The 13794-nt window shown below is 47.7% G+C and overlaps 1 protein-coding gene across 1 annotated transcript in view; it reads right to left on the bottom strand.

Moving 5' to 3' along the window:
* Window positions 1–13794, bottom strand: part of ZCCHC2 (zinc finger CCHC-type containing 2) — a 56110-nt gene that overhangs the window by 15714 nt on the left and 26602 nt on the right. The window contains 3 exon segments of the mRNA XM_038770297.1: window positions 1038–1109; window positions 3669–3745; window positions 5187–5298. Of these exon segments, the coding sequence (XP_038626225.1) occupies window positions 1038–1109; window positions 3669–3745; window positions 5187–5298 (261 nt within the window).

Here is a 13794-nt window from a genome sequence, read left to right as displayed (position 1 = left end):
CCCTGGGGGCCAAGGTGGACAAGGCATGCGTAGTCACTTCACTAATTCCTCGAAGTGGTTCATGCAAACAATAACGTGTGTTTCTAGAAGAGAACTATCAGCACCCAGTGGCTCCTGGATTTCTGCCCCCACCCCCAGGAGGGATGGGACAGGAAGCACAGCCCAACTCCAGCTTCCAGGTCTCCTGTTGAATCCTCAGATACATACGAATTGGAACAGGAAGGGACCTAATACTCGGCCCTGCTTTCCTCCTTAGGAGATGCCCAGTCAGCAAAAGGCAAGGCATCCTCCACCCTGTTCTGCTGCTGGAGCAGTAGTACCGGCCGTACAAGCCTCTAGTGAGCCCACAACTGGGAGCAGGGCATCACACGAGGTGCTCACTGGCACTGGACACAAGGCCCCTATGGGCAAGTCGGCGGCAGAGCTGGGAAGAGGGAAGAATCCAGACCAATCTGCTCATCTGCCCACGCGGACCGTTCTCGAGCTCAGAAGTCCATTAAGACAGACACAACATAGAGGATGAACACCGAAAAGCAGGTCTGGACTCCAAGAGGGCAACAAGGGGCCGTCCGCTAAAGGAAAAATTCAGAGATATCTGGGCATCCTCCCAATTGAGTTCACTCTATCTGGCCCCCTCAGGACAACTGTTTCCAGTCAGGACTTCAAGAGCAGCAAGTCTAGAACCTTATCTTCCAACAAGTCACCACTAAACTACCTAGGGAGGGGGAACGGTTTCTCCTAACTTGGTTTTCTGGAGGTCAGACTCTTCTATGAGTCTTGACGGTGCTTTGGGGTTTCTCCCTATGATACAAAAAAAATGGTCCATTTACTTGACGATACGGTCGTTTAATGACTTCTAGTCAAAATTTAGATTGCACGGTGTTCTTCCAATCGCACATGACGACTTACAAATTCAAAAATCTCACCCCTCAAAAACACTCTACTGTACTGATTTTTATTTCAAAGCTGACGTTAAAGAAAAACGATTGTAAGTATGAAAAATCTAATTAAATTATGTATTGCACTTAGATACATACTTTTAATAGGAATTCCTGTAGCTCGTGGTGTGTTTTCGTTACAGTTGTAACGGAAAGATCAGACCAGGTAACCTGAAGTGTGAAAGAGAAAAATGTCATCGCTTAGGGGCAAAGGGAGATTGAAAGTGAAATAAACCAGAAATGAAGGAGCTTAAAGGTAACCTGCACATTGGAACAAGAGTAACTCCAATCTTCCTATAGCCAACATTTACAAAGAAAATAACACCAGCTTTATATTGGTGTTTTCGTCCAAAAAATATGGGTCAGATTTTACGATACTTTTGAGGTGGCTTTGGAAGCCATGGCACTTTAGTCAAGAAGACACAGAACTGCTTTCCGATTACTCCACAGGAAGGAATTACAGACCTCTAAGATGTACACCAAAATAAATATTGAAGACAAGATACCGAAGTGAATGTATTCGGACCCTCCAAGGTGTGCCGACTCAAGACAGATGGGGGCTAGGAAGCTATCGGAGGTCTGCCACGGGTGGTTGGGAGGTTTTGACCCATTGTGCAAAGGATGGGGCCGAGTGATCAGAAAAAAATAAATAAATAAAAATATGCCGGGCACCTGCATCCTCCTTCAAGGTGGGTATTCTACAACATGACTTTTTCTCTAGAGTGCAGTCTCTCCTTCCTGGACTCCAAGGTCTCAGTTCTACCTTACCACTTCAACCCAGAACTGTCCTATTGCTGTTTAAATCCTAAATGCACATGCCAATAATCATCACAAAATGAATTAGACAATGAGAAATAAATTGCAAAAGGACACCTCACGCATGGATAAATCATTTTCTTCTTACAAGTCAGCTCAAGATCTGATTCGTTTCATCAGCCAATCAATCAATGGGACTTACTGAGCACTTTCTGTGTGCAGAGCAGTGTACGAAGCACTTGGGAGAGTACGACAGAGTTGGTAAGCCCACAAGGGGCTTACAGTCTTCCGGGGGAGGCAGCTATTAAGATAAATTACAGATGGGGAAATGGCGGAGTAAAAGGAAGGATGTAGGTGAACGCCGGGGGGTTGGGGTTGGATGAGTATCAAAGTGCTTAAAGGGTATGGATCTGAGTGCAGGGTTGACCCAGAAGGGAGAGTAAGGGAAATGAGGGGTTAGTCGAGGAAGGCGGCATGGAGATGTGATTTTTCGGGAGATCTTTGAAGGCGGGAAGTAGTAGCCTGCCAAAACATAACGGGGAGTGAGTTCCAGGCCAGAGGGCGAGAACACGGGCAGTGAGATAGATGAGATCAGGGTACAGTGAACAGGCTGGCATTAAAGGCGTGAGGTGATCCAAGCGACTCTGGCTCAAGGCGTCGATACTCCTCTCACTGGACAACACGATCACAGAAATTAATTACTAAAATAATGATGTGTGGGAGCAATAGAAAGCTCTTAACCGACAGCTATGGCCAGGAGCAGAGGCTTTCCATGAGACTATCAAAATAATTTAATGATAATATATTGTTATATTACTGGCTCCTCACACCGATTGGTGTCTTGTGGATCACGGCGTCACTGAACAGCATTGGCTCGGTGTTGCAGCCACTCGGTCCTGCACCTCAAAACGCTTGTCTGCCCAAGTGCCTCTGCGCCCCAGCTGAACCTCGACTGGTGGGGGACTGGCAAGAGGCGCTGCCCAGCCCACCAGCGCTACGATCGCGTCCTTGGCTCGGCTTCCCAGGCCCCAAGTCTTATTCCATTTGAACGTTCACATTTAACCAGACTAACTCAGCCGGTCAGGCTAAGGCAAGGAGATCCCAAAAAGATGAAATGGAATAACCTATTGGGATCGAGCCAACAGAGCAACGTGGTAAGAGGAAAAAAAAATACTTACACTGACTGACAAATTTTCCAAATTAATCATAGCTATTGTATATCTCAGATTTTTAAAATAAACCCAGCTCTATTCTATTTATTTTATTTTGTTAGTATGTTTGGTTTTGTTCTCTGTCTCCCCCTTCTAGACTGTGAGCCCACTGTTGGGTAGGGACTGTCTCTATATGTTGCCAGCTTGTACTTCCCAAGCGCTTAGTACAGTGCTCTGCACACAGTAAGTGCTCAATAAATACGATTGATTGATTTGCTGGAGGGCACTGTTAAGGAATGCACCATCTTAAAGTAGGTCCGAACTTAGCAAGTGGGTGAAGTTCCAGTGAGTTTGCGGGGGCCCTCTAGACCATAAGCTCCTTGAGCATTGGGAACACGTCTACCGACTCATTTTTACTGCACTCTCCCGGGTGCTCAGTACAGTGTTCTGCACACCGTCAGCACTCGATAAGTACCGCCGATTGATGGACTGGCTCAGGGGTCGGGGCCCGGCCAGGGAAGGCAGTCTTGAGGAAGGAAGTGATGAGACTTCAAGATGATGGGGGACTTCCGAAATTAACAGTGGCACCAGCGGGCGAGGAAGAAGCGGGGCCTATGGACAGCCCCTGATGTCTCCCCTGGGTTGGCCCTGGATCGGGGTGTACCGCAACAAGTCGCAGCACTCTGGCGAAGAAGGACCAAGCTCCCCGGGACTCTTCTGACCTTTCCAACATTCTCCTCTTCCCCCATTCCAGTTTTTAGTTATCTGATGGAAGAACAGTGCCAGCATTGGGCACGTTTCTGATTCTGAGGGATGAGCTCACCTTGAAAGTGTATTCCCAATGTTTGTCAGCCCTTTTCCTCTGTACTCCTTTCAGAATTATCCTCTCAATGTGGACAGCTGAAAGAAAAACAACAGGTTCATTCAGAGAGATCCTGTGGGAAACACACAGCTCCACCAATAAACACACAGTGATTAAAAGGGAACCGGCACTTTTACTAGGCAGCTACCGGCATCTATTCATTCATTCATTCACTCGTATTTACTGAGCGCTTACTGTGTGCAGAGCACTGTGCCAAGCACTTGGGAAGTACAAGTCGGCAACATACAGAGATGGAATGGAAACGAAAAGGTTTCGATCCAGCCTGCATGTTGTCTTCTTTTGTTTCGGAACATCACTCTCACCGAATTCAGTGTATTGTTCATTTTAGGCATCAAAAATACAAGAAAATGAAGATTTCACACTTTTTTAAAAAAATAAAGAAATGTTCCCACGAAAAAGGAACGTAACAGCAATGTAAACAAGGAAATGGGGTACGTTTGGGCAACTGAAAAAGGATCATGTGAGTGTAAACTGAAATTTCCTAAGCATGCATTAGAAAACTCTGCCAATTATATTGGCGATGTTACAAAGAAAAGTTATTACATACTATGCATTTTTTTCATATGAAGCACGATGGACACAGCTACTAATAATGTCTGCAACCAGGCAAAAATCTAAGTTGAAACAGCTAAATTGACTCTCTTCGATTACTGAGTGCCACGCACTGTAAAGTGCAAGCACTGATTACAGGCAAATATGAGGAGGGGAAAAAAGGAAACGCGGCATTCTGCACTTTGTTTCCCCCCAGAGTACAAAAAATAACGTGTAGCCGAACTGAGCAGGTGGAAGCAAGAGGGGAAATCAACAGCCCCACAGCTTCGTTATATCTGGTCCATTTTAATCCTCACAATGACTCTGAAATTAGTGGGGGGGGGAGGGGATTTGCATTGTAAGCTTACAGTGCGGGCAGGGAACATGCCTACCAAGTCTGCTATACTGTACCCTCCCAAGCCCTTAGTACAGCATTCTGCACACAGTAGGTGCTCAACAAATTTATTGAATGATTGATTGATCTCTTAGGGAAGAAAGGTGTGCTGGGAAAAATAGAGCTTAGGAAAGAAAGAATTAGGGGCGCTAGGAGAAAAACCAAATTCACTCAACGTTGGTTCCAGACTGACAAGTTTGGAAAGTATGGAAGAGTCCTCTTAGAATCTGTCCTGAAGTTCTAAGTACAATCCAAGCCTAAGAAGAAAAGGGGAGCGGCCAATCTGAAGGATTACCTAATCCCAGCCTTGCTCGCAAATTTTGGGTCTGGATCAACTCCAACTGGGCACCGACTGTTTAAAGGGGTCTGACCGTACCGTTTTGCTTGTTTTCTTTTCTCTGCGCTCTGAACACGAGGGGGACATTACCGCTGACAGGCGAAGGCTCCGAACAGGGTCCGTGGCCACCCAATCTGCTTTTCCTCCCAATCCCCACGGTTCCCGCGCTCCCTCTCGTTGCCCCGTGCCCACGTACCTTCCCGCTGAGTTCGGTGCGAGGTCCCAGGAAGCCCGTCGTGTGGCGGTGGGGGGTGCTCTGGCGTGCCGTCATCCTTCCGTGGCCTGGCCTCGCTCCGGGACACGGAGCTCTACACCACACAGGGACAGACAGACAGACAGAGAGCTGACTCAGTACAGCTTCTGAGAGAGGACGAAGCCTTGCAGATGCAGACTCGGTTTTGAAGTCTACTATTTCGGCTAGTTTAGCAAACATATACAGTCAGTTTGACGTTAGGGAGGCGGAGGGGCCCTGCATCACGGGAGGCGGTTGGGGGGATGGGGGCCAGAGTGGAGGAGAAAGTGTAAGACAGGACCAAAAGGAACATGGAATCTCATCACCACTACTGCTTTCCACCGTCAGTGAGGGAGACACTGTAGCACCCCAAGAGCACTGTAAAAATGGTACTTTTCTGTCTGGAGCTGGCCGGAGCCTGCTCGTTGTGGGCAGGGACCATGACTACTAACTCTGAGATATTGTACTCTCCCGAGCGCTTAGTTCAGTGCTCTGCACACAGTAAGTGCTCAAGAGATACCACCGATTGACGGAACCCAGGGTGACAGAGTAAAGAGTCAGGGAGGGGGTCGGGGGTGAGGCTCCCATCCCCGTGTCCCTCTCTCCCTCCCCCACCCTCGGCCCTTGATCCGGGCTGACGAAGCTCAGTGAGGACTTGGAGTCGATGGGCAAGCAGGCAAGGCAGTGACCCTAAATACACAAGTGAAGGTGGGGATGTGTGCAGAGGGAATTTAAGGGCAGCCTGAAACTGGTTGCGCCATTTTGCTCTAACGGGGCCAACCCCCACACACGCTCCCGTGAGGCAAGAACAACAAGGACTGATGTGAACCCACGCAAGGCTTGGAGACGGTGCCCATATCAATCCATAGTTTGTATTTTTTGAGCGCTTACTGTGGGCAGAGCACTGTACTAAAGACTTGGGAGTGGCCAATACCACAGAGTCGGTAGACACAATCCCTGCCCACAAGGAGCTTTCAATCTGGCGGGGGAGACCAACAATAAAATACGTTACAGATAGGGGAAATGGGAGAGAAGAAGGACATGTATGCGCCTAAGTGCTGTGGGACCAAGGGTGGGGTCAACATCACGTGTTTCAGAAGGTACAGATCCAACTGCATAACCCGGATAGAAAACAAAATTAAATGTACCCTGAACATGGGCAGAGCTAGATGCAAAAAGTTTCACATTCCACAGTGAATAACGTGAACCTGGAAGTTCTCTACAGTGTTTTCATCGTAGTTTCCTTCCCCTTGGGTTGGCTCTGAATTGCTTAGCTTCCTTAGACTTAGGGGCCTTGTATTAATAGCTTCGCTTAGGAGGAAAAGCCAGGATTAACGATGAAGGACCTAAAATGAAATTCTGCTGGTGCTCTTCTCTCATTGGGATACACTCTGAGAGATGGGTTTATGACTAGGTGGGGAAGCAATGAGGCCTAGTGGAAAGAGCACATGGCTGGGAGTCAGAAGACTCGAGTCCTACTCCAGGAACCACCGCTTGTCTGCTGCGTGACCCTGGGCATGTCACAGTGTCTCTGTGCCTCAGTTACCTCATCTATAAAATGGTGTTTAAATCCCCCTTCCTACAGCTTAAGACCATGTCTACCTGATTACTTTGTATCTCCCACAGCGCTTACCATAGTGCCTGGCACATAATAAGCACTTAATAAATAAAAATAAATACCAGTGTTCACACCATACTATGTGATTGAGGATAGAATCAGTTGAACTTGCTACGTGATCCTATGCTAGGCAGAGTAGTTATTAAGGAGATTAGACACCACTGGCATAGCTAATTATTTTAAACAAACTGACAATTCAATTAAATATCCTGCCAAGACCCTGATGGGAAAATGATCCACTAAGTATCTGTTTTTCTAAGTACATCAAGTCAGTCACTGTACCTTATGTTTTAGTGTTACTACTATAATGACTATCAATGAATTGAATAACACACACAAAAAAGCACACTCTTCCAAATGCACCGCTTCTCTATGTCCCAGTCTTTTAGATCCCATCCATCATGCTCCAAAGACCAAGGAAGCAACACCCCCAAATCTGAGAAGCGACATGGCCTAGAGGAAAGTCCTCAGACCTGGGACTCAGAGGACCTGAGTTCTAATCCAGGATCTGCCACTAGCCCTGTGTGACGGTAGGCAGGCCACTGTGCCTGTTTCCTCATCTGAAAAATGAGGAGTAAATACCAGTTTTCTTTATTCCTCGGACTGGGAGTCCCATGTGGGACAGACACTGAGTCCGACGTGATTTCTATCTACTCCAGCCCTCAATATGGTGCTTGGCACATAGAAAGAGCTTATTATTCTTAGTAATAAAATCTCTCCCCCTCCAGAAACGCACTCAAGTTGGACACGGTCCATTTTCATCACTGCTCAGAAAAAGTTACGGCCTTTCAGGTAGTCTATCAACGCTACTCTGGGACCGTCTCTATATGTTGCCGACTTGTACTTCCCAAGCGCTTAGTCCCGTGCTCTGCACACAGTAAGCACTCAATAAATATGACTGAATGACTGAATGAATAAATACTCAAAATCCTGGTCTGAATCTTGGATGTGGGTCACCAATAGTAGCAGCAGCAGCACCCGGCTCCCCCCACCATTGTCATGTAAGCCTTCAAGTGAACAATAGTTCATTTTTATGATTATCTCACATGAAGTCTGGGGTTTCAACATTGTATTTTCTTGAAGGAAAGTACATTGATTCTCTTTCTATACGACGCACCCCCCCCCACCCCCCGGGCCACCCAGGGACACAGACACACACATATGGGGAAAGAAGCTACCTTACATCCTGGATGAGCATGTCACTGAACTGAGAGAGAGCCAGAAACTACAGTCTGCTTAAAAGGATAGGGTTGGTAACGGCCTCAATTTTGTCTCCTGAGAAATCCTCCTAATAATAATAATAATAATGGCATTTGTTAAGCACTTACTATGTGCAAAGCACTGTTCTAAGTGCTGGGGGGATACAAGGTGATCAGGTTGACCGGCGTGGGGCTCAGTCATCATCCCCATTTTACAGATGAGGTAACTGAGGCTCCGAGAAGTGATTTGCCCAAGGTCACACAGCAGACATGTGGAGAAGCCGGGATTCGAACCCATGACCTCTGACCCCAAAGCCCATGCTCTTTCCACTGAGCTACGCTGCTTCCCTCAACAGCTCATCAACAGCCAACATCTCAACAGTCCCTCAACAGTTCATCAGCGAAGTTTATAATAATAATAATAATAATAATGATGATGGCATATATTAAGCGCTTACTATGTGCAAAGCACTGTTCTAAGCGCTGGGTATCACTCCAACAACAGCTCTGCACGGGTTTCTTTTATTGCTAGCTCACTGGGACTCAAGCTATACAGCCTAGAGGAAGGACGTCACGCAGTTACCTTGGCGGTAGGAGGAAATCACAATTTCCCTAGTCCCGATGCAATTTTGCACACTACTTAGTTCCTGGAAAGGAACAGAGGCAGAGAACACACAATCTGTGGGTTGGAGAGTTTTCTTTTTTGTACTCTGTGAGGCCACCTGACAGATGAGTCCACTCCTGGTTTTCCCTTTCCACAGATCCTACCTTCCAAAAGAATTAAGACTGGAGCATCCTGTTTTTTTCAATTTTAAGAATGTGCAGTCTGTTTGTGAGCGTACCTACTCTAGCATCCCTAGGGACTCTGAGTCACTAAGGATTAGTCCCTTAGTAAAAATGAGGCTGCGAGTGGTCCTATCCAGCAGGAGCTGCACTCCCGGAGAAGCCCACGTCTCCCCAAAGCCCCCCGCGATGAGGGAAAGGCATGACGGTCCATTCGCCTCACCCAGAGCCCTGTGCAAAACTGCTGGTGGAGAGAACGCGAGGCAGTGCCAGACAAACGTTCTCCAGAAATGAAAACACACCGTATGACGGCACAAGTCAACTGAAACACAATGCAGTAGCGGTCAACTCTATACTCGATCATAATATTCAAGTTCTCCTTTTATCTGGTCAAAGAAAACAGTGAGGAGCAGCCTGGTCGACTGTTTGGAGCCCGGGACTAAGAGTCAGCGGACCTGGATTCTCATCCCGGCTCTATGACTTGGCTGCTGCGTGGCCTTGGCCAGGTGTCACAACTTCTGTGCCTCAGTTTCTTCAACTGTAAAATGGGGAGTCCATGGCTGGTCACCCCCTACTTATCCGTGAGCCCCATGTGGCTGTATCTATGTATATATGCTTGTACATATTTATTACTCTATTTATTTATTTATTTTACTTGTACATATCCATTCTATTTATTTTATTTTGTTAGTATGGTTGGTTTTGTTCTCTGTCTCCCCCTTTTAGACTGTGAGCCCACTGCTGGGTAGGGACTGTCTCTATATGTTGACAATTTGTACTTCCCAAGCGCTTAGTACAGTGCTCTGCACATAGTAAGCGCTCAATAAATACGATTGATGATGATGATGTGGGACAGGGACTGTGTCTCGCCTGATGGGCTTGTATCTCCCCCAGTGCTTAGAACAGTGCTTGACACCTAGTAAGTGTTTAACTCCAATAATAGTAGTCATAAAAAAAGAAAGGCCTTTCCTCACTCCTGAGGTGCAAGCACTACCATTTGCCTAGTCACACTGGAACTTCCTAAGTGTTTGTTGGCCAGGCACTACACTAAGGGCCGGAGCAGGCAGAGGCCATTCATCATCATCATCAATCGTATTTATTGAGTGCTTACTATGTGCAGAGCACTGTACTAAGCACTTGGGAAGTACAAATTGGCAACATATAGAGACAGTCCCTACCCAACAGTGGGTTCACAGTCTAAAAGGGGGAGACAGAGAACAAAACCAAACATACTAACAAAATAAAATAAATAGAATAGATATGTACAAATAAATTAAATAAATAGAGTAAAAAAAATATGTACAAACATATATACATATATACAGGTGCTGTGGGGAAGGGAGGGAGGAAAGATGGGGGGATGGAGAGGGGGACGAGGGGGAGAGGAAGGATGGAGGCAGTCAGTCCCTGGCTAGGGGGAGGCCCCCAGTCGAAGACAAAGGCAGACAGCAGCTCGCCCGGAGCTCTCGTCTCCCCAGGGCCTGAGGGAGGCACGAGGCAGCTCAACAGTCACTACAGCAACTGGCACTGAAGCTGCCGACACTGCCACCAGGCCCAGGGCCTCACGCCCCCACAACTGAGCCCACGGTAACTCACTTTTGGGCAGCCCTGTTGGAAAACCATCCAATCCAGTCTACACAATACCTATTTAAAGTACCAAGTCCGAGCCACGCATCGCTCCGGGAGAGGAGCGTTCGCTAATACCCTAACTTCTGTCTGACGGAAATTACCGTAATCAACTCAGGGCGCAGTTTAGGTCTACCGCTCTGTAAATAATTCTGGCCTGCTCTCTTTAAACTGTGCAGAAGTTTATACCAGGAGAGGAATCGAGAACATTGACTTGAATTTATTTTATTACTTTGAACCTCTAGAGCAGAGAACAGGCACCAAGGGACTTTTGGGAGCCAGTGACATGTATGGCCTTGGAAAGCAGAAATGGGTAAATCAGCAAGTACTACAAGTACATTAAATAAATGCAAGTTCTCGGGAACACGCATCTCGACATCAATTCCTGGGAGGCCATCACCCGTGAGGATACGCTTTCCCTGCTGGCCTAGGAAGTCTTACAGGAAGGAAGGCTCCAGACCCAAGCGGGGTGCGAAAGAGGTGGTCCACGCTGGTTCAAGCACTCATCACATCCCGCCTTGAACATCATCATCAATCGTATTTATTGAGCGCTTACTGTGTGCAGAGCACTGTACTAAGCGCTTGGGAAGTACAAGTTGGCAACATATAGAGAAAGTCCCTACCTCGTCACTGAACTCCTTGCCTCTCCGGTCCGTACTTCACTCTGCTGCCTGGATCACTGCTCAAAAAGTAAGTTCAGCATACGTCTCCCCATTCCCCGAAAACTTCCAGGGGTTGCGGATCCATCTCCGCATCAAACAGAAACTCCATACCAGCAGTTTAAAGACACTCTCGCTCCCTCTAGTAATCAACCATATTTATCGAGCCCTGGTCTAAGTGCTTGGGAGAGCACACTATAACAGGGTTGGTAGACGCATTCCCTGCCCAAAAGGAGATTACAGTTTAGAGGATACGTACGTAAGTATGCTATGCACCTAAGTGCTTGTGGGGCTGAGAGTGGAGTGAATAAAGGGTACAAATCCAAGTGCAAGGGCGACACAGAAGAGAAAGGGAACAGAGGAAATGAGGACTTAGTTGAGGAAGGAATCTCGGAGGAGGTGTGACTCTGATTAGACTTTGTAGTTGGGGAGAGCGATAGTCTGTCAGATACGAAGGGGAACGGAGGTCCGAACCAGAGGGAGGGCACGGGCGAGGGGTTGGTGGCAAGACAGAGGTACATTTAGTCAGTTGATGTTCGAAGAGCCAGGTGAACGCAATGGGTTGTACCAGAAAATCAGTGAAGTAGGCTAAGAGGGGGCAAGGCGACTGAGTAATTTAAAGCCAATGTTTGCTGCAGAGGTGGATGTGCAACCCCTGGAGGTTCTTGAGGATTGGGAAAACACGGACTGAGCTCTCCCCTCCAACCCCGCCCCCAGAAAAATGATCCAGGCAGCAGAGTGAAGTATGGACTGGAGTGGGAAGAGAAAGGAACAAGAGAGGTCAGCACGGAGGCTGATGCAGTAGTCGAGGTGGGTTAGGATAAAATGCTTGGGTCAACACGGTAGCACTTTGGAGAGGAAAGGGCAGATTTTAGTGACATTGCAAACCTACAAACTCTGGTGACAGATTGAACGTGTGGGTTGAGTGAGGGAGAGGAATCAGGGATAACACCAAGGTTATGGGCTTGTGAAACAGGAAGGGTGATGGTGGCGTTTGACAGTGATGGAAAAGAAAGAGGAGGACGTAGTTTGCGGGGTGGGGGGAGACGAATTCTGTTCTGGACACGTTAAGCTTGAAGATTTGGCGGGACTTCCAAGTAGAGATGTACGTAGAGATGTCCTGTAGGCAGGAGGAAATGTGAGACTGCAGAGAAGGAGAGAGATCTGGACTGGAGGCAGGTTCTGTTATATTGCACTCTCCCAACTTCTTAGTACAGTGCTCTGCATACAGTAAGCATTCAGTTAAATACGACTGAAGATACTGATTTGGGATTCATCCACAAAGAGATGGTAGTTGAAGGCACGGGAGCAAATGGCTTCTCTGTGGGGGTGGGTGAAGATGGAGGATAGAAGGGGACCCAGAACTGAGCCTTGAGGGACTCCCCCTCTTAGAAGGTGGGAGGCAGGAGGAGCCTGCAAAAGACGGAGAATGAGTAGCCAGAGAGATAGGAGGAGAACCAGGAGAGGACGGTGTCCGTGGCGCCAAGGTCAGATAATATTTCCAGGAGAAGTGTCCACAGTGTCGAAGGCAGCGGAGAGGACAAGGTGAATTAGGATGGGGTGGAAGTCGTCGGATTTGGGGAGGAGATCACCAGTGATCTCTGAAAGGGCAGTTTCCTTGAAGGAGGAAGAAGCCAGATTGGAGGGAGTCAAGGACAGAAAGTTGAAGCAGCGAGTGTAGGCAACTCGCTCAACACCTTCCCTTCTCCGACAGACCATCATTCCCCCACCTTCAGAGCCCTCTTAAAGTCACATCTTCTCCAAGGTGCTTACCTGACTAACCTCTCTTTTCTCCACTCTGTTTGCTCGCCCTCCTGCATCATCAAAGCACTTGGGTCTGTCCCCTTCAAGCTCTTTGACACGCACTCCAGCCCCACAGCACTTACATACATCCCTATCACCTGCCACTTCCCCTACCTATAACTGAATCTGTCCCCTCGAAGCACTGGATACCCACTCTCTGTCCCACATCGCTTATGTACATATCTGTAATTTATTTTAAGGTCCGTCTCCCCCTCTGGACTGTAAGCTCCTCATGAGCAGGGGATGGGTCAGTCAATCGTATTTACTGAGTGCTTACTGTGTGCAGAGCAGTGTACTAAACGCTTGGGAGAATACAACAGACATTCCCGGCCCAATATGCCTACCGACTGTTATACCGTACTTTTCCAAGTGTTTAGTGCAGTAGTAATGATAATAATGATGATGGTATTTGTTAATCGTTTACCATGTGCCAAGCACTGTTCTAAGTGCTGCTGCACACAGCGAGTGCCCAGCAAACACCATTCATTTATTTTAACGTCTGTCTCCCCAACTCAGACCATAAGCTCTGTGAACCGGTCTACTAGCTCAATGGTCCTGTACTCTCCCAAGCGCTTAGTACAAAGCGCTGCACACAGTCATTGCTCAATTAACATCACTGTGGGTCTCATTTTCCATCCTACCACCTTGGCACTTTTACACTCACAGCCTCCTCTGGCGCTTTGGTCCAATCGATACATTTAGAGAAGGAAGCACAGGATAGCGTATAAACCAGGGGCCCAGGAGTCAGAAGGTCGTGGGTTCTAATCCCAGCCCTGCCACGTGTCCGCTGGGTGACCCTGGGTAAGTCACTCGACTCCTCTGGGCCTCAGTGACTTCATTCGAAAAGCAGTGTGGCTCGGTGGAAAGAGAAGGGGCTTGGGAGT

Source organism: Tachyglossus aculeatus, chromosome X3 (genome assembly GCF_015852505.1).
Source record: "Tachyglossus aculeatus isolate mTacAcu1 chromosome X3, mTacAcu1.pri, whole genome shotgun sequence".
NCBI classification, from domain to species: Eukaryota; Metazoa; Chordata; class Mammalia; order Monotremata; family Tachyglossidae; genus Tachyglossus; species Tachyglossus aculeatus.
Note: the sequence above shows the minus strand (reverse complement) of the source record. Positions and strands in the feature narration are given on the sequence as shown.